A 22,692-nucleotide genomic window follows, 5' to 3' on the forward strand; every position below is an offset into this window, starting at 1 on the left:
GAGGAACCTGGGGTTTAGAGGAACCTGGGGTTTAGAGGAAACTGGGGTTTAGAGGAACCTGGGCTTTAGAGGAACCTGGGGTTTAGAGGAAACTGGAGTTTAGAGGAAACTGGGGTTTAGAGGAAACTGGGGTGTGTTCTAGTGTCAGATTCCTCTTGGACTCTGCCTTTCTGGTGAATGGATGGCATAGGAGACAATTGGTGTGTAGTGGGTGTTTCACACGGGTAACACAGTAATTGAGTGTGTGTGTATATGTGTGTGTGTACATGTGTGTGTGTACGTACAGTCTCTAGGAACAGTGGGGTCTTGGCGTAGTTGCTGTAGAGCTGGCAGAGCTTTGCGTCGTCGTCGACAACGCCGGGGTGGCGCAGGAAACGACCCAGGTCAGAGACAGGCAGAGAGTTCACCAGCTAGAGAGAGAGATGAGGAAACACACACACCTTCATCATCATCATCATCATCTATGTCCTCTTAAAGCCTTGTCTCAAACACACACACCTTCATCATCATCATCATCATCTATGTCCTCTTAAAGCCTTGTCTCAAACACACACACCTTCATCATCATCATCATCATCTATGTCCTCTTAAAGCCTTGTCTCAAACACACACCAGAGGAGGCTGCTGAGGGGAGGACGGCTCTCGATAATGTCTGGAACGGAGCAAATAGAATGGAATCAAACACATGGAAACCATGGAAACCATGTGTTTGATGTATTTGAGACCATTCTACTTATTCCGCTCCAGCCATTACCATGAACCCGTCCTCCCCAACTAAGGTGCCACCAACCTCCTGTGACACACACACACACACACACACACACACACACACACACACACACACACACACACACACACACACACACACACACACACACACACACACACACACACACACACACACACACACACACACACACACACACACACCCCTCACCTGTTCCATCTGGCTATTGGGTATGAGGGAGAGGAAGGTGGTCAGGTTGGGGAAGCCGAAACCCAGGAAAGAACTTTCCAGGTAACCGTAGAAACTGTGGTTGTAGTTTGCACCATAGCAACGGAGTGGGGAAGAGCCTGGCAGGGGGGCGGAGACAGGACTGTCAATCAAATATCCTTAACAGGAAATTCTGTGGTCAAAACTCAATATGACAAACTGACAACACATGCGATCATTAGTTGTTTGAGTAATGAGGTTTTGTATCACGATATGAAAATATGAATAACCGAGTGTTGAGCTTTGGTGTTACAGCAAGACAAGTTTCATAGTATTCTGTAGTATTTACAGTTTCATAGTATGCTCCAATATTTATAGTTTCATAGTATGCTGTAGTATTTACAGTTTCATAGTATGCTGCCAATATTTATAGTTTCATAGTATGCTCCAGTATTTACAGTTTCATAGTATGCTGTAGTATTTACAGTTTCATAGTATGCTCCAGTATTTATAGTTTCATAGTATGCTCCAGTATTTACAGTTTCATAGTATGCTGTAGTATTTACAGTTTCATAGTATGCTCCGGTATTTATAGTTTCATAGTATTCTCCAGTATTTATAGTTCCATAATATGCTGTAGTATTTATAGTTTCATAGTATGCTGTAGTATTTATAGTTTCATAGTATGCTCCAGTATTTACAGCTTCATAGTATTCTCCAGTATTTATAGTTCCATAATATGCTGTAGTATTTATAGTTTCATAGTATTCTGTAGTATTTATAGTTTCATAGTATGCTCCAATATTTATAGTTTCATAGTATGCTCCAGTATTTACAGCTTCATAGTATGCTGAAGTATTTATAGTTTCATAGTATTCTCCAGTATTTATAGTTCCATAATATGCTGTAGTATTTATAGTTTCATAGTATGCTGTAGTATTTATAGTTTCATAGTATGCTCCAGTATTTACAGCTTCATAGTATTCTCCAGTATTTATAGTTCCATAATATGCTGTAGTATTTATAGTTTCATAGTATTCTGTAGTATTTATAGTTTCATAATATGCTGTAGTATTTATAGTTTCATAGTATGCTCCAGTATTTACATCTTCATAGTATTCTCCAGTATTTATAGTTCCATAATATGCTGTAGTATTTATAGTTTCATAGTATTCTGTAGTATTTACAGGTTCATAGTATTCTGCAGTATTTATAGTTTCATAGTATTCTGTAGTATTTACAGGTTCATAGTATTCTGCAGTATTTATAGTTTCATAGTATTCTGTAGTATTTACAGTTTCATAGTATGCTCCAGTATTTACAGTTTCATAGTATGCTGTAGTATTTACAGTTTCATAGTATGCTGCAGTATTTACAGGTTCATAGTATGCTGTAGTATTTACAGTTTCATAGTATGCTGTAGTATTTACAGGTTCATAGTATGCTGCAGTATTTACAGGTTCATAGTATGCTGTAGTATTTACAGCTTCATAGTATGCTGTAGTATTTACAGGTTCATAGTATGCTGTAGTATTTACAGGTTCATAGTATACTGTAGTATTTACAGGTTCATAGTATACTGTAGTATTTACAGGTTCATAGTATGCTGTAGTATTTACAGGTTCATAGTATGCTGTAGTATTTACAGGTTCATAGTATGCTGCAGTATTTACAGTTTCATAGTATGCTGCAGTATTTACAGGTTCATAGTATGCTGCAGTATTTACAGTTTCATAGTATTCTGTAGTATTTACAGTTTCATAGTATGCTCCAGTATTTACAGTTTCATAGTATGCTGTAGTATTTACAGTTTCATAGTATGCTGCAGTATTTACAGGTTCATAGTATGCTGTAGTATTTACAGTTTCATAGTATGCTGTAGTATTTACAGTTTCATAGTATGCTGCAGTATTTACAGGTTCATAGTATGCTGTAGTATTTACAGCTTCATAGTATGCTGTAGTATTTACAGTTTCATAGTATGCTGTAGTATTTACAGGTTCATAGTATACTGTAGTATTTACAGGTTCATAGTATACTGTAGTATTTACAGGTTCATAGTATGCTGTAGTATTTACAGGTTCATAGTATGCTGTAGTATTTACAGTTTCATAGTATGCTGCAGTATTTACAGTTTCATAGTATGCTGCAGTATTTACAGCTTCATAGTATGCTGCAGTATTTCTATTTCCAGTGGATGTGTGGTGGATGTCGGTACCTTGGAGGGAGAGGGTGATTTGATCGTAGATGTTTCTCTGTGTGTTGTCCTGAAGTGTAGGGAGGGTGGCGTTCAGCACCTCCACCCTTGGAGAGACAAACATGTCAGACATGAAACATACCCGTCATCACAATACAAGATGGCTCCCTCTCCTCTTCTGCTGGGATGACCCCCACCTGACACTATCGTCTGACATAGCTCATTTAACTCTTTATTCAGACAGTTGGAAACAGAGGGGCAGAGAGGCAGGGTGGGAGAACAGTAGGAAGGACAGACACGGTGGGGAGGACATGTGACTGTCTGGGAGCGTTACAGAAAGACCCCAGGTTCTGTACCCCCCCCCCCCCCCCCCCCCCGAGCACTTTGAGATCAGTCCAAGCTACAGGAAAAGATGCTTCTACAGTCTCACGTGATATAGAGCTAGATTTAGGATAGATACACCCTGCACATCAACATCACTACTGACTCAGGGTACATCCCTAATGGCTCCCTATTCCCTACATAGTGCACTACTTTACCCTAAGATACATCCATAATGGCTCCCTATTCCCTATGTAGTGCACTACTTTACCCTAATATACATCACTAATGGCTCCCTATTCCCTACATAGTGCACTACTTTACCCTAATATACATCACTAATGGCTCCCTATTCCCTACATAGTGCACTACTTTACCCTAATATACATCCCTAATGGCTCCCTATTCCCTATGTAGTGCACTACTTTACCTTAAGATACATCCCTAATGGCTCCCTATTCCCTATATAGTGCACTACTTTACCCTAATATACATACCTAATGGCTCCATATTCCCTACATAGTGCACTACTTTACCCTAATATACATCCCTAATGGCTCCCTATTCCCTACATAGTGCACTACTTTACCCTAATATACATCCATAATGGCTCCCTATTCCCTACATAGTGCACTACTTTACCCTAATATACATCCCTAATGGCACCCTATTCCCTACATAGTGCACTACTTTACCCTAATATACATCCCTAATGGCTCCCTATTCCCTACATAGTGCACTACTTTACCCTAAGATACGTCCCTAATGGCACCCTATTCCCTACATAGTGCACTACTTTACCCTAAGATACATCCCTAATGGCTCCCTATTCCCTATGTAGTGCACTACTTTACCCTAAGATACATCCCTAATGGCTCCCTATTCCCTTCATAGTGCACTACTTTACCCTAATGGCTCCCTATTCCCTTCATAGTGCACTACTTTACCCTAATGGCTCCCTATTCCCTATGTAGTGCACTACTTGTGACCATAACTTATAAGGAATAGGTTGCAATTTGCGCCGCAAGCCTAAATCCCCAGTGAAGATCAGTCCGTCTCTTACAGCTGCTGTCCGGTGTTGCAGTTCCTCTGTGCGACCACGCTGAAGAGGGGGGCGACGTGGAGCGAGGACAGGTTGATCAGCAGCGGGCGGAGCCTGCTGTGAAGCCAGGTGAGTACTTCCTGGTCGCTAACAGAGCGGTCTGATAGGTTCCCGCGTTCAAACACCTGCTGGAGCATGGCTGAACGCACTGCCACTGGGAACTTAGACTCTTGACCCTACGGATAGATGGAGAGAGGGATGGATGGGGGGTGGAGAGAGGGAGGGATGGGGGGTGGAGAGAGGGAGGGAGAGGGGGAGAGAGAGATGGATGGGGGGTGGAGAGAGGGAGAGAGAGGGGGAGAGAGAGGGAGGGGAGAGGGAGGGGAGAGGGATGGAGAGAGGGATGGATGGGGGGTGGAGAGAGGGAGGGAGAGAGGGAGGGGAGAGGGGTGGAGAGAGGGATGGGAGATGGGTGGAGAGAGGGAGGGAGAGGGGGAGAGAGGGAGGGAGGGGAGAGGGGTGGAGAGATGGATGGGAGATGGGTGGAGAGAGGGAGGGAGAGGGGGAGAGAGGGAGGGAGAGGGGGAGAGGGGTGGAGAGAGGGAGGGAGAGGGGTGGAGAGAGGGAGGGAGAGGGGGAGAGAGGGAGGTAGAGGGGTGGAGAGAGGGAGGGAGAGGGGTGGAGAGAGGGAGGGATGGAGGGGAGAGGGGTGGAGAGAGGGAGGGAGAGGGATGGATGGGGGGTGGAGGGAGAGAGGGAGAGAGGGAGGGAGAGGGGGTGGAGAGAGGGGTGGAGAGGGGGAGGGGAGAGGGGTGGAGAGAGGGAGGGGAGAGGGAGGGGAGAGGGGTGGAGAGAGGGAGGGGAGAGGGGTGGAGAGAGGGAGGGGAGAGGGGTGGAGAGAGGGAGGGGAGAGGGATAGGAGAGGGGTGGAGAGAGGGAGGGGAGAGGGGTGGAGAGAGGGAAGGGAGAGGGATGGAGAGAGAGATGGAGGGAGAGATGGAGGAGAGAGGGAGGGGAGAGGGGTGGAGAGAGGGAGGGGAGAGGGATGGAGAGAGGGAGGGGAGAGGGGTGGAGAGAGGGAGGGGAGAGGGATGGGAGAGGGGTGGAGAGAGGGAGGGGTGGAGAGAGGGAGGGGAGAGGGATGGAGAGAGAGATGGAGGAGAGATGGAGGAGAGAGGGAGGGAGAGAGGGGTGGAGAGAGGGAGGGGAGAGGGGTGGAGAGAGGGAGGGGTGGAGAGAGGGAGGGGAGAGGGGTGGAGAGAGGGAGGAGGGAGAAATGGAGGGGAGAGGGAGTGAGAGATGAAAGGAGGGAGGAAGGGACAGGAAAGGTAAGAGAGGAAGAGGACGGATAACAGAGAGAGAGAACAGATAATGGAAGACAGTTGAATAATAGTCCATCTTCAGACCCAAACAAACCTGTTGAACTATTGACAGATAGAATCCCCTCACATGACAAACTATTGACAGACAGGATCCCCTCACATGACAAACTATTGACAGACAGGATCCCCTCACATGACAAACTATTGACAGACAGGATGCCCTCACATGACAAACTATTGACAGACAGGATGCCCTCACATGACAAACTATTGACAGACAGGATGCCCTCACATGACAAACTATTGACAGACAGGATCCCCTCACATGACAAACTATTGACAGACAGGATCCCCTCACATGACAAACTATTGACAGACAGGATCCCCTCACATGACAAACTATTGACAGACAGGATCCCCTCACATGACAAACTATTGACAGACAGGATCCCCTCACATGACAAACTATTGACAGACAGGATGCCCTCACATGACAAACTATTGACAGACAGGATGCCCTCACATGACAAACTATTGACAGACAGGATGCCCTCACATGACAAACTATTGACAGACAGGATCCCCTCACATGACAAACTATTGACAGACAGGATCCCCTCACATGACAAACTATTGACAGACAGGATCCCCTCACATGACAAACTATTGACAGACAGGATGCCCTCACATGACAAACTATTGACAGACAGGATCCCCTCACATGACAAACTATTGACAGACAGGATCCCCTCACATGACAAACTATTGACAGACAGGATCCCCTCACATGACAAACTATTGACAGACAGGATGCCTCTCAAATGACAACCCTATTCCATATTTGTAAACAAATATAATATATATAGGGAATAGGGTGTTATATGGGACTATATAGGGGATAGGGTGTTATATGGGACTATATAGGGGATAGGGTGTCGTATGGGACTATATAGATAGGGAATAGGGTGTCATATAGGACGCAACCATATAATATCTTCTCTCATGGTGATGGAGACTACACAGACAGACAGACAGACAGACAGACAGACAGACAGACAGACAGACAGACAGACAGACAGACAGACAGACAGACAGACAGACAGACAGACAGACAGACAGACAGACAGACAGACGAGCTTGTCTCACGGTGATGGAGACTACACAGACAGACAGACAGACAGACAGACAGACAGACAGACAGACAGACAGACAGACAGACAGACGAGCTTGTCTCACGGTGATGGAGACTACACAGACAGACAGACAGACAGACAGACAGACAGACAGACAGACAGACAGACAGACAGACAGACAGACAGACAGACAGACAGACAGACAGACAGACAGACAGACAGACAGACAGACAGACAGACAGACAGACAGACAGACAGACAGACAGACAGATGAGCTTGTCTCACGGTGATGGCTATAGAGAAGTCATTGAAGAAGTCAGTGAAGAGGACGTTGGGTACGTAGTTCATCAGCATGGTGACGTCTGCAGCAGAGCTGAGCTGGCCTGGACTAGAGGACACCTCTGCCAACTGTCTCACTGTGAGCTGGGGCAGGGCCTCCATCTGCAGCACAGACGCAACTCACATTGTAACTACAGACAAATCGTTATTACATACACTATTCACTGTGAGCTGGTGTAACGGTTCCATCTGCAGCACAGACACAACAACAGACATTATTACAGACTAATACAACAGGACAACAGGACAACAGGACAACAGGACAACAGACAGTTACCACAGAGAAGTTGGCCAGTAGTCTCTGCATGTCCTTGAAGGAGGCGAAGGCAGAGAATCCTCTGAAGTTCTTCAGCAGCCAGTCTCCACTGTTCAGGGTGTCAGAGCTACAGCTGGGGTCTGGGAATACACACACAACACATTTAGACAACACATTTAGAGAACACATTTAGACAACACATTTAGACAACACAATTAGACAACACATTTAGACAACACATTTAGAGAGAACACAATTAGACAACACATTTAGAGACAACACAATTAGACAACACATTTAGAGAGAACACATTTAGAGAGAACACATTTAGAGAGAACACATTTAGACAATACATTTAGAGAGAACACATTTAGACAATACATTTAGACAACACAGTCAGAGAACACATTTAGACAACACAATTAGACAACACAATTAGACAACACAATTAGACAACACAATTAGACAACACAATTAGACAACACATTTAGAGAACACATTTAGACAACACAATTAGACAACACAATTAGACAACACATTTAGAGAACACATTAGACAACACAATTAGACAACACATTTAGACAACACATTTAGACAACACAATTAGACAACACATTTAGAGAGAACACATTTAGACAACACATTTAGAGAGAACACATTTAGACAACACATTTAGAGAACACAATTAGACAACACATTTAGAGAACACATTTAGACAACACATTTAGAGAGAACACATTTAGACAACACATTTAGAGAACACAATTAGACAACACATTTAGACGACACATTTAGAGAACACATTTAGACAACACAATTAGACAACACATTTAGAGAAAACACATTTAGACAACACAATTAGACAACACAATTAGACAACACATTTAGACGACACATTTAGAGAACACAATTAGACAACACATTTAGACAACACATTTAGAGAGAACACAATTAGACAACACATTTAGAGACAACACAATTAGACAACACATTTAGAGAGAACACATTTAGAGAACACAATTAGAGAGAACACAATTAGAGAGAACACAATTAGAGAGAACACAATTAGAGAACACATTTAGAGAACACATTTAGACAACACATTTAGAGAGAACACAATTAGAGAACACATTTAGAGAACACATTTAGAGAACACAATTAGAGAACACATTTAGACAACACATTTAGAGAGAACACAATTAGAGAACACATTTAGACAACACATTTAGAGAGAACACAATTAGACAACACAATTAGACAACACAATTAGAGAGAACACAATTAGACAACACAATTAGACAACACAATTAGAGAGAACACAATTAGACAACACAATTAGACAACACATTTAGAGAACACATTTAGACAACACAATTAGACAACACAATTAGACAACACATTTAGAGAACACATTTAGACAACACAATTAGAGAACACATTTAGAGAACACATTTAGAGAGAACACAATTAGACAACACATTTAGAGAACACATTTAGACAACACATTTAGAGAACACATTTAGAGAACACAATTAGACAACACATTTAGAGAGAACACATTTAGAGAACACAATTAGACAACACATTTAGAGAGAACACATTTAGAGAACACATTTAGACGACACATTTAGAGAACACATTTAGAGAGAACACAATTAGACAACACATTTAGAGAACACATTTAGACAACACAATTAGACAACACAATTAGACAACACAATTAGACAACACATTTAGAGAACACATTTAGACAACACATTTAGAGAGAACACAATTAGACAACACATTTAGAGACAACACAATTAGACAACACATTTAGAGAGAACACATTTAGAGAACACAATTAGAGAGAACACAATTAGAGAACACATTTAGAGAACACATTTAGACAATACATTTAGAGAACACAATTAGAGAACACATTTAGAGAACACATTTAGAGAACACATTTAGAGAACACATTTAGAGAGAACACAATTAGACAACACAATTAGAGAGAACACATTTAGACAACACATTTAGAGAGAACACAATTAGAGAGAACACATTTAGAGAACACATTTAGAGAACACAATTAGAGAACACATTTAGAGAACACAATTAGAGAACACATTTAGAGAACACAATTAGAGAACACATTTAGAGAACACATTTAGAGAACACATTTAGAGAACACATTTAGAGAGAACACAATTAGACAACACAATTAGACAACACATTTAGAGAACACATTTAGAGAGAACACAATTAGACAACACATTTAGAGAACACATTTAGACAACACAATTAGACAACACATTTAGACAACACATTTAGAGAGAACACAATTAGACAACACAATTAGACAACACATTTAGAGAACACATTTAGAGAACACAATTAGACAACACATTTAGAGAGAACACATTTAGAGAACACAATTAGAGAGAACACAATTAGAGAACACATTTAGAGAGAACACAATTAGACGACACATTTAGAGAACACATTTAGAGGGAACACAATTAGACAACACATTTAGAGAACACATTTAGACAACACAATTAGACAACACAATTAGACAACACAATTAGACAACACATTTAGAGAACACATTTAGACAACACATTTAGAGAGAACACAATTAGACAACACATTTAGAGAGAACACATTTAGAGAACACAATTAGAGAGAACACAATTAGAGAACACATTTAGAGAGAACACAATTAGACGACACATTTAGAGAACACATTTAGAGGGAACACAATTAGACAACACATTTAGAGAACACATTTAGACAACACAATTAGACAACACAATTAGACAACACAATTAGACAACACATTTAGAGAACACATTTAGACAACACATTTAGAGAGAACACAATTAGACAACACATTTAGAGACAACACAATTAGACAACACATTTAGAGAGAACACATTTAGAGAACACAATTAGAGAGAACACAATTAGAGAACACATTTAGAGAACACATTTAGACCACACATTTAGAGAGAACACAATTAGAGAGAACACATTTAGAGAACACATTTAGAGAACACAATTAGAGAACACATTTAGAGAACACAATTAGAGAACACATTTAGAGAACACAATTAGAGAACACATTTAGAGAACACATTTAGAGAGAACACAATTAGACAACACAATTAGACAACACATTTAGAGAACACATTTAGAGAGAACACAATTAGACAACACATTTAGAGACAACACAATTAGACAACACAATTAGACAACACAATTAGACAACACAATTAGACAACACAATTAGAGAACACATTTAGAGAACACAATTAGACAACACATTTAGAGAACACATTTAGACAACACATTTAGAGAGAACACAATTAGACAACACATTTAGAGAACACATTTAGACAACACAATTAGACAACACAATTAGACAACACAATTAGACAACACATTTAGACAACACAATTAGACAACACATTTAGAGAACACATTTAGACAACACAATTAGAGAGAACACAATTAGACAACACATTTAGACAACACAATTAGACAACACATTTAGAGAACACATTTAGACAACACAATTAGACAACACAATTAGAGAACACATTTAGAGAACACAATTAGAGAACACATTTAGAGAACACAATTAGAGAACACATTTAGAGAACACAATTAGAGAACACAATTAGAGAGAACACAATTAGAGAAAACATTTAGAGAACACATTTAGACAACACATTTAGAGAGAACACAATTAGAGAACACATTTAGAGAACACATTTAGAGAACACAATTAGAGAACACATTTAGAGAACACAATTAGAGAACACATTTAGAGAACACAATTAGAGAACACATTTAGAGAACACATTTAGAGAGAACACAATTAGACAACACAATTAGACAACACATTTAGAGAACACATTTAGAGAACACATTTAGAGAACACATTTAGAGAACACATTTAGAGAGAACACATTTAGAGAACACATTTAGAGAGAACACATTTAGAGAACACAGTCAGAGAACACATTTAGAGAACACAGTCAGAGAACACATTTAGAGAACACATTTAGAAAGAACACAGTCAGAGAACAGTCCCTGCTGCTGTTTCAGTGCCAGTCTATTGAAGATCCCGTAGTAACTCTCCAGATAACACGTTCAGAAGTGTGTTTGTGTTATTTACACAGCAGTTTGACTGACAATGGCTGTGTCTGAAGTGGCCCCCTATTCCCTACAAGGCATTACTTTGGAACAGGGCCTATAGAAAAAGTAATGGTACCAGTGTCATTTGATTTGATTTGATTTGATACCCGCTGAGGCTCAGTTCCTACTGGTCAGTACCCGCTGAGGCTCAGTTCCTACTGGTCAGTACCTGTTGAGGCTCAGTTCCTATTGGTCAGTACCGGCTGTGGCTCAGTTCCTATTGGTCAGTACCGGCTGTGGCTCAGTTCCTATTGGTCAGTACCGGCTGTGGCTCAGTTCCTATTGGTCAGTACCTGCTGAGGCTCAGTTCCTACTGGTCAGTACCTGTTGAGGCTCAGTTCCTATTGGTCAGTACCGATATGATATATAATGCTAACCTCCCCTGTTATTGTAATGGTGAGAGGTTAGCATGTCTTGGGGGTATGATATATAATGCTAACCTCCCCTGTTATTATAATGGTGAGAGGTTAGCATGTCTTGGGGGTATGATATATAATGCTAACCTCCCCTGTTATTGTAATGGTGAGAGGTTAGCATGTCTTGGAGGTATGATTTAAAATGCTAACCTCCCTTGGTATTGTAATGGTGAGAGGTTAGCATGTCTTTAGGGTATGATATTAAATGCTAACCTCCCCTGTTATTGTAATGGTGAGAGGTTAGCATGTCTTGGGGGTATGATATATAATGCTAACCTCCCCTGTTATTATAATGGTGAGAGGTTAGCATGTCTTGGGGGTATGATATATAATGCTAACCTCCCCTGTTATTGTAATGGTGAGAGGTTAGCATGTCTTGGGGGTATGATATATAATGCTAACCTCCCCTGTTATTATAATGGTGAGAGGTTAGCATGTCTTGGGGGTATGATATATAATGCTAACCTCCCCTGTTATTGTAATGGTGAGAGGTTAGCATGTCTTGGGGGTATGATATATATAATGCTAACCTCCCCTGTTATTGTAATGGTGAGAGGTTAGCATGTCTTGGGGGTATGATATATAATGCTAACCTCCCCTGTTATTGTAATGGTGAGAGGTTAGCATGTCTTGGGGGTATGATATATAATGCTAACCTCCCCTGTTATTGTAATGGTGAGAGGTTAGCATGTCTTGGAGGTATGATATTAAATGCTAACCTCCCCTGTTATTGTAATGGTGAGAGGTTAGCATGTCTTGGAGGTATGATATATAATGCTAACCTCCCCTGTTATTGTAATGGTGAGAGGTTAGCATGTCTTGGGGGTATGATATATAATGCTAACCTCCCCTGTTATTGTAATGGTGAGAGGTTAGCATGTCTTGGGGGTATGATATATAATGCTAACCTCCCCTGTTATTATAATGGTGAGAGGTTAGCATGTCTTGGGGGTATGATATATAATGCTAACCTCCCCTGTTATTGTAATGGTGAGAGGTTAGCATGTCTTGGGGGTATGATATATATAATGCTAACCTCCCCTGTTATTGTAATGGTGAGAGGTTAGCATGTCTTGGGGGTATGATATATAATGCTAACCTCCCCTGTTATTGTAATGGTGAGAGGTTAGCATGTCTTGGGGGTATGATATATAATGCTAACCTCCCCTGTTATTGTAATGGTGAGAGGTTAGCATGTCTTGGGGGTATGATATATAATGCTAACCTCCCCTGTTATTGTAATGGTGAGAGGTTAGCATGTCTTGGGGGTATGATATATAATGCTAACCTCCCCTGTTATTGTAATGGTGAGAGGTTAGCATGTCTTGGGGGTATGATATATAATGCTAACCTCCCCTGTTATTGTAATGGTGAGAGGTTAGCATGTCTTGGGGGTATGATATATAATGCTAACCTCCCCTGTTATTATAATGGTGAGAGGTTAGCATGTCTTGGGGGTATGATATATAATGCTAACCTCCCCTGTTATTGTAATGGTGAGAGGTTAGCATGTCTTGGAGGTATGATTTAAAATGCTAACCTCCCTTGGTATTGTAATGGTGAGAGGTTAGCATGTCTTTAGGGTATGATATTAAATGCTAACCTCCCCTGTTATTGTAATGGTGAGAGGTTAGCATGTCTTGGAGGTATGATATTAAATGCTAACCTCCCCTGTTATTATAATGGTGAGAGGTTAGCATGTCTTGGAGGTATGATATTAAATGCTAACCTCCCCTGTTATTGTAATGGTGAGAGGTTAGCATGTCTTGGGGGTATGATATATAATGCTAACCTCCCCTGTTATTGTAATGGTGAGAGGTTAGCATGTCTTGGAGGTATGATATTAAATGCTAAACTCCCCTGTTATTATAATGGTGAGAGGTTAGCATGTCTTGGAGTCAGATTAACTCTTGGATAACATTTTTATGTCTCTGCGTACAGTTTGAAGCAAGTTGCTAACTATCGCTAGCGCAATTGCTAACCAGTGTTAGCATAATGACTGGAACTTTCCATAAACTTCCATTCATTGCGCTAACGCTAGTTAGGCTCGCGAACCTACCTCTAACTTCCTTCATACTGTATGCAGAGACATAAAAAGGGTATCCACGAGTTAATCTGACTCTGGGGTAGTAGATAAAGGGCCTTTCATCACCTGGTAGGTGATATTATATTATATATAGTAATGTTAATACGTACATGGTCTGGTAGGTGTTGCAGCTGAAGTTCTTGGTGCTGAGGCAGGACAGGAAGTCAGTGGAGACGGCAGGTAGGAAGGGACGGAGTCTGGTGTTGAACCAGAGGTTGATGATTTTCTGATCTCTGAGACTAGCCAGGCTGAAGCTGTCCAGCCTTACCTCTCGTATAGCATCCAGGGCCTGGGACACTGCTGGAGAGCTGGGCTCTAGTGTCTGGAGAACATGGTTAAAAAAAAACGATTTCATTATCAAGAAATTACTGAATGTCAGCGTTCACAATAATATTTGGGACCATGGCAGATCTACTGGAGGTATGAAAATAATGTCTCCTTTTCTTCTTAGAAAATGAATCCAAATAAAAGCCAGATCAAAAGAGGGGACCTACATACAGTAATAATTAGTCAGTACGTTTATATGTACAGTTTAAGTGTGCTATGAATAGATAAGAGTTTTATCTCACGGTGTTGGAGAAGAGATCCAGGGCTGAGTCCAGGACCACTGAGACCTTAGAGAAGAACAGTTTCCAGATCTGTGCTGAGTGGCTGGTGTTACCAGACAGCTTACACTTCAACAGGCTCACCAAGTTATCCGATGTCAACGCAGACAGCTGGAGGGTAAAGAAGGGACAGAAAGAGAAAACACATGTACAAATCATATAATCTAATAATATATAATAATAATGTATAATAATAATACATGAGATTGATATATAATAATAATATATAATAATAATACATGAGATTTATATATCGCTTTTCAAGGGCCCAGAGACGCTTTACAGTAGAGAGCAAAGAAACAAGAAAACAAACAAAAAGTCAGACCAATCAAAACGTCAGCCCAATCAAAAAGTCAGCCCAATCAAAAAGTCAGACCAATCAAAAAGTCAGACCAATCAAAAAGTCAGACCAATCAAAAAGTCAGACCAATCAAAAAGTCAGACCAATCAAAAAGTCAGACCAATCAAGAAGTCAGACCAATCAAAAAGTCAGACCAATCAAGAAGTCAGACCAATCAAAAAGTCAGACCAATCAAAAAGTCAGACCAATCAAGAAGTCAGACCAATCAAAAAGTCAGACCAATCAAAAAGTCAGACCAATCAAGAAGTCAGACCAATCAAAAAGTCAGACAATCAAAAAGTCAGACCAATCAAAAAGTCAGACCAATCAAAAAGTCAGACCAATCAAAAAGTCAGACCAATCAAAAAACAAGAACATCTGGGTCACTTCTGTGGTTGTTCAACTAGAAAAACAACTAAAATTAAAATTGAACAGAAACGTGACAGTTGTGAAGACTTCTTCGTACCGAGCCACAAGCGTAAACATCGACGCTGAAATCACAGAGGACTCCGCTGATCTGCCCGTTGTCAAGGTGACCCTGTAGAGCAGCGCTGAAGGAATCAACAACAGATATTCAGATGGTTGTTGGAAATACGATGGAAAGAGGAGACGTGAAATCAGCACTAGAAAAGGTTTGAGACCATGTCACCAATTAACGCAAATGAACAGATGTTGTTTTTTTTAAACGTAAAAAAAACCACACAAAAAAAACAGAAGCTAACAGAAATTATCTTTGAATAACTCACCTGTTGACACCAGCACAAACTTTTGTCTCTGTAAACAATACGTAACGAACAATTAGTTATTTCTGAATAATAATCAATGGAATGCAAGGAATTATTGATCACTATGAAATCAATTGAATAATATAATAATCAATGTTTGGTGAATTAATATACACAAAAAATATATATATAAATATCTCGTACCATTAACTGGGGTGACATTGCACTGAGGGAAAGATGAGACATAATGAGTTCCAATCTGCTATGCAGCGTCCAGATAAATCACACAGTCACATCAGCCTGTAAGACAGCACAGATACTCACCTCTCCACTGTATACAATGCAACCTGTGAGGGGAAAATACAACGTGTAAGATTTCAGGCAGTAATGGTGATTCTTTGTAACATGTTGAACATGAAGAAGAAAAAATAAATAAACGGGTCAAAATACTTTGGAACCAATATGGTTCTCCCTAAGGGTCCTGTTCAAAAGTATTACACTACACAGGAAATAGACTCAGCCAATCGAATCCAGTGTTGTTTATTAAAACCCGTCTCTCACCTGATGGGACGGTCTGTAGTAAAGCCGTCTTGCTGGAGGTGAGGGCTGACTCTATCTCCATGGTAACAGTGGGTACGGCCTGGTCCAGTCTGGCGAAACTAAACAAACACAACAACAACAGGAGCGTTTTTAAGTTCTATTTTACATGAGTATATCCCAAATGGCACCCTATTCCCTACATAGTGCACTACTTTTGACCAGAGCCCCTATTGACCCTGGTTAAAAGTAGTGCACTATGTAGGGAATAGGGTGCCATTTCTGACAGAAAATGGGTCATTCATTGGATGTCTCGTGGGATGTCCTCACGTGGACGAGATGCAGTTGTCATTAGAAACATCTATGGTAGGGAGTCCAATCAAAAGACGCATCATTTGACCAATGGGTAAAATAATTGTGGAGAAACGCCTTTAACAAAAACAATGGTCAAAACCTCATGTGCAGTTGAAGTCGTACGTTTACATACACTTAAGGTTGGAGTCATTAAAACTCGTTTTTCAACCACTCCACAAATGTCTTGTTAACAAAATATAGTTTTGGCAAGTCGGTTAGGACATCGACTTTGTGCATGACACAAGTCATTTTTCCAACAATTGTTCACAGATTATTTCACTGTATCACCATTGCAGTGGGTCAGAAGTTGACATACACTTAAGGTTGGAGTCATTAAAACTCGTTTTTCAACCACTCCACAAATGTCTTGTTAACAAAATATAGTTTTGGCAAGTCGGTTAGGACATCGACTTTGTACATGACACAAGTCATTTTTCCAACAATTGTTTACAGACGGATTATTTAACTTATAATTCACTGTATCACAATTCCAGTGGGTCAGAAGGTTACATACACTAAGTTGACTGTGCCTTTTTAACAGCTTAGAAAATTATATATATAATATAAAACAATATTGAGGTAAGATAGATATCGACCTTTCAGCAGGACAACAACCTAAAACACAAGGCCAAATCTACACTGGAGATCCTTACCAATAACCTAAAACACAAGGCCAAATCTACACTGGAGATCCTTACCAATAACCTAAAACACAAGGCCAAATCTACACTGGAGTTCCTTACCAATAACCTAAAACACAAGGCCAAATCTACACTGGAGATCCTTACCAATAACCTAAAACACAAGGCCAAATCTACACTGGAGATCCTTATCAACAACCTAAAACACAAGGCCAAATCTACACTGGAGATCCTTACCAATAACCTAAAACACAAGGCCAAATCTACACTGGAGTTCCTTACCAATAACCTAAAACACAAGGCCAAATCTACACTGGAGATCCTTACCAATAACCTAAAACACAAGGCCAAATCTACACTGGAGTTCCTTACCAATAACCTAAAACACAAGGCCAAATCTACACTGGAGATCCTTACCAATAACCTAAAACACAAGGCCAAATCTACACTGGAGTTCCTTACCAATAACCTAAAACACAAGGCCAAATCTACACTGGAGCTCCTTACCAATAACCTAAAACACAAGGCCAAATCTACACTGGAGTTCCTTACCAATAACCTAAAACACAAGGCCAAATCTACACTGGAGTTCCTTACCAATAACCTAAAACACAAGGCCAAATCTACACTGGAGATCCTTACCAACAACCTAAAACACAAGGCCAAATCTACACTGGAGTTCCTTACCAATAACCTAAAACACAAGGCCAAATCTACACCGGAGATCCTTACCAACAACCTAAAACACAAGGCCAAATCTACACTGGAGCTCCTTACCAATAACCTAAAACACAAGGCCAAATCTACACTGGAGCTCCTTACCAATAACCTAAAACACAAGGCCAAATCTACACTGGAGTTCCTTACCAATAACCTAAAACACAAGGCCAAATCTACACTGGAGTTCCTTACCAATAACCTAAAACACAAGGCCAAATCTACACTGGAGCTCCTTACCAACAACCTAAAACACAAGGCCAAATCTACACTGGAGATCCTTACCAACAACCTAAAACACAAGGCCAAATCTACACTGGAGTTCCTTACCAATAACCTAAAACACAAGGCCAAATCTACACTGGAGATCCTTACCAATAACCTAAAACACAAGGCCAAATCTACACTGGAGATCCTTACCAACAACCTAAAACACAAGGCCAAATCTACACTGGAGATCCTTACCAACAACCTAAAACACAAGGCCAAATCTACACTGGAGTTCCTTACCAATAACCTAAAACACAAGGCCAAATCTACACTGGAGTTCCTTACCAATAACCTAAAACACAAGGCCAAATCTACACTGGAGCTCCTTACCAATAACCTAAAACACAAGGCCAAATCTACACTGGAGATCCTTACCAATAACCTAAAACACAAGGCCAAATCTACACTGGAGCTCCTTACCAATAACCTAAAACACAAGGCCAAATCTACACTGGAGCTCCTTACCAATAACCTAAAACACAAGGCCAAATCTACACTGGAGCTCCTTACCAATAACCTAAAACACAAGGCCAAATCTACACTGGAGATCCTTACCAATAACCTAAAACACAAGGCCAAATCTACACTGGAGATCCTTACCAATAACCTAAAACACAAGGCCAAATCTACACTGGAGATCCTTACCAATAACCTAAAACACAAGGCCAAATCTACACTGGAGATCCTTACCAATAACCTAAAACACAAGGCCAAATCTACACTGGAGATCCTTACCAATAACCTAAAACACAAGGCCAAATCTACACTGGAGCTCCTTACCAATAACCTAAAACACAAGGCCAAATCTACACTGGAGATCCTTACCAATAACCTAAAACACAAGGCCAAATCTACACTGGAGATCCTTACCAATAACCTAACACACAAGGCCAAATCTACACTGGAGATTCTTACCAATAACCTAAAACACAAGGCCAAATCTACACTGGAGATCCTTACCAATAACCTAAAACACAAGGCCAAATCTACACTGGAGTTCCTTACCAATAACCTAAAACACAAGGCCAAATCTACACTGGAGATTCTTACCAATAACCTAAAACACAAGGCCAAATCTACACTGGAGATCCTTACCAATAACCTAAAACACAAGGCCAAATCTACACTGGAGATCCTTACCAATAACCTAAAACACAAGGCCAAATCTACACTGGAGATCCTTACCAATAACCTAAAACACAAGGCCAAATCTACACTGGAGATCCTTACCAATAACCTAAAACACAAGGCCAAATCTACACTGGAGATCCTTACCAATAACCTAAAACACAAGGCCAAATCTACACTGGAGCTCCTTACCAATAACCTAAAACACAAGGCCAAATCTACACTGGAGATCCTTACCAATAACCTAAAACACAAGGCCAAATCTACACTGGAGATCCTTACCAATAACCTAACACACAAGGCCAAATCTACACTGGAGATTCTTACCAATAACCTAAAACACAAGGCCAAATCTACACTGGAGATCCTTACCAATAACCTAAAACACAAGGCCAAATCTACACTGGAGTTCCTTACCAATAACCTAAAACACAAGGCCAAATCTACACTGGAGATTCTTACCAATAACCTAAAACACAAGGCCAAATCTACACTGGAGATCCTTACCAATAACCTAAAACACAAGGCCAAATCTACACTGGAGTTCCTTACCAATAACCTAAAACACAAGGCCAAATCTACACTGGAGATCCTTACCAATAACCTAAAACACAAGGCCAAATCTACACTGGAGCTCCTTACCAAGAAGACAGTAAATGTTCCCTTGTGGGCAAGTTACATTTTTTTTTTAATTAAATCTGCTTGAAAATCTAAGGCAACACCTGAAAATGGTTGTCTAGCAATGATCAACAAACAATTTGACCGAGCTTGATTTTTTATTAAAGAATAATGGGCAAATGTTGCTCAATCCATGTGTGAAAAGCTCTTAGATACCTACCCAGAAAGACTCACAGCTGTAATCGCTACGAAAGGTGATCTAACATGTAGGGGTTGAAGGGGTTGAATACTTATCTAATCAAGATACTGTATATATATACATATCATACTGTATATGAGTATTTTATGTTTCATTCTTTTTTTTGACAAATGTTGGAATTTTTCATCAACTTTGACATTACAGAGTATTTTGTGCAGATCGTTGACAAAAAAATTACAATGAAATCTATTTTAAATTCCACTTTGTAACAACAAAATGTGGAAAAAGTCAAGGGGTGTGAATACTTTCTGAAGACACTGTATTAGGTTACGAAATGTGACTTTTTTGGATATAATGTTAATTATACCTTAGAGAAAAACCCCACTGAACGATTCAGAATATAAAGAATCACATTTGTCTTGGTAAAATGTATTTTGTAACATAAGGAGTTGAAATATCATCACCGAAGCATGTTTTCACCCACTCTGAGCAGAGTGGAAGGACACCCTATCTATGGACACCCTATCTATGGGTACGGTACTACTATCCTATCTATGGGTACGGTACTACTATCCTGTCTATGGGTACGGTACTACTATCCTGTCTATGGGTACGGTACTACTATTCTATCTATGGGTACGGTACTACTATCCTGTCTATGGGTACGGTACTACTATCCTGTCTATGGGTACGGTACTACTATCCTGTTCTATGGGTACGGTACTACTATCCTATCTATGGGTACGGTACTACTATCCTGTCTATGGGTACGGTACTACTATCCTGTCTATGGGTACGGTACTACTATCTTATCTATGGTACGGTACTACTATCCTATCCATGGGTACAGTACTACTATCCTGTCTATGGGTACGGTACTACATCCTATCTATGGGTACGGTACAACTATCCTATCTATGGGTACGGTACTACTATCCTGTCTATGGGTACGGTACTACTATCCTGTCTATGGGTACGGTACTACTATCCTGTCTATGGGTACGGTACTACTATCCTATCTATGGGTACGGTACTACTATCCTATCTATGGGTACGGTACTACTATCCTATCTATGGGTACAGTACTACTATCCTGTCTATGGGTACGGTACTACTATCCTGTCTATGGGTACGGTACTACTATCCTGTCTATGGGTACGGTACTACTATCCTATCTATGGGTACGGTACTACTATCCTATCTATGGGTACGGTACTACTATCCTATCTATGGGTACAGTACTACTATCCTATCTATGGGTACAGTACTACTATCCTATCTATGGGTACGGTACTACTATCCTATCTATGGGTACGGTACTACTATCCTGTCTATGGGTACGGTCCTACTATCCTATCCATGGGTACGGTACTACTATCCTATCTATGGGTACGGTACTACTATCCTGTCTATGGGTACGGTACTACTATCCAATCTATGGGTACGGTACTACTATCCTATCTATGGGTACAGTACTACTATCCTATCCATGGGTACAGTACTACTATCCTATCTATGGGTACGGTACTACTATCCTGCCTATGGGTACGGTACTGCTATCCTATCTATGGGTACGGTACTACTATCCTATCTATGGGTACGGTACTACTATCCTATCTATGGGTACGGTACTACTATCCTATCTATGGGTGCGGTACTACTATCCTATCTATGGGTACAGTACTACTATCCAATCTATGGGTTCGGTACTACTTACATGATCTTGTAGGAGGCACAAGGGATATTTCCCTAAAGACAGAAACAAGTTAAAAGGTTAGTACTTGGTTTGTATCAATGATTAAGACTGTATTTTTTGTAGACAAGGACAGCAGAGAGATGTACCTGTTTGATCAGGCTGACAAGTTGTTGCAGGAACTCAGGGAGTTTCCTCTCCTTCGGTGACTCAGTCAGGAAGTCAAACACTGTGTTGATGATGACATCTTTCCCTGGAAGACCAGGAAGAGGCAACACCACCAGCTCTGCTGTCTGCTTTGGAGAGAGAACCTCCAGGGCTGACAACTGGAAGAGAGGAGACAAGAAGGTTATCAAACCTAACAAACTAAAAATACAATTTCCCTTCAGATGAGTCAAAAAACATACATGTTTCTGATAGAGACTCAGGTTTCTATATTTTTTTCCGGGCATCACAACACCCGTTTAATACATTATAAGGACAAATATCTATGCATCATTGTGATGACGTAGTCGGCAGAAAACATTACTGATGTACAGACTTAATTAGAATAGTTTTACAACCCATTTATTGTGTCATTAATAAAATATATGTATGTATAAACAAAGTGGCGTAGTCGGCAGAAAGTGAG

General features: G+C 40.5%; 1 protein-coding gene across 1 annotated transcript in view; it reads right to left on the minus strand.

Annotated features, from left to right (window-relative positions):
* mslnb (mesothelin b) overlaps positions 1-22,692 on the minus strand; it is a gene marked incomplete in the record, with an annotated part of 183,184 nt that overhangs the window by 68,169 nt on the left and 92,323 nt on the right. Inside the window, 6 exon segments of the mRNA XM_071354003.1 lie at positions 285-410; positions 938-1,074; positions 3,153-3,238; positions 4,516-4,730; positions 7,235-7,390; positions 7,566-7,684. Of these exon segments, the coding sequence (XP_071210104.1) occupies positions 285-410; positions 938-1,074; positions 3,153-3,238; positions 4,516-4,730; positions 7,235-7,390; positions 7,566-7,684 (839 nt within the window).

The sequence above is a fragment of the Salvelinus alpinus genome, chromosome 2, assembly GCF_045679555.1.
Source record: "Salvelinus alpinus chromosome 2, SLU_Salpinus.1, whole genome shotgun sequence".
NCBI classification, from domain to species: domain Eukaryota; kingdom Metazoa; phylum Chordata; class Actinopteri; order Salmoniformes; family Salmonidae; genus Salvelinus; species Salvelinus alpinus.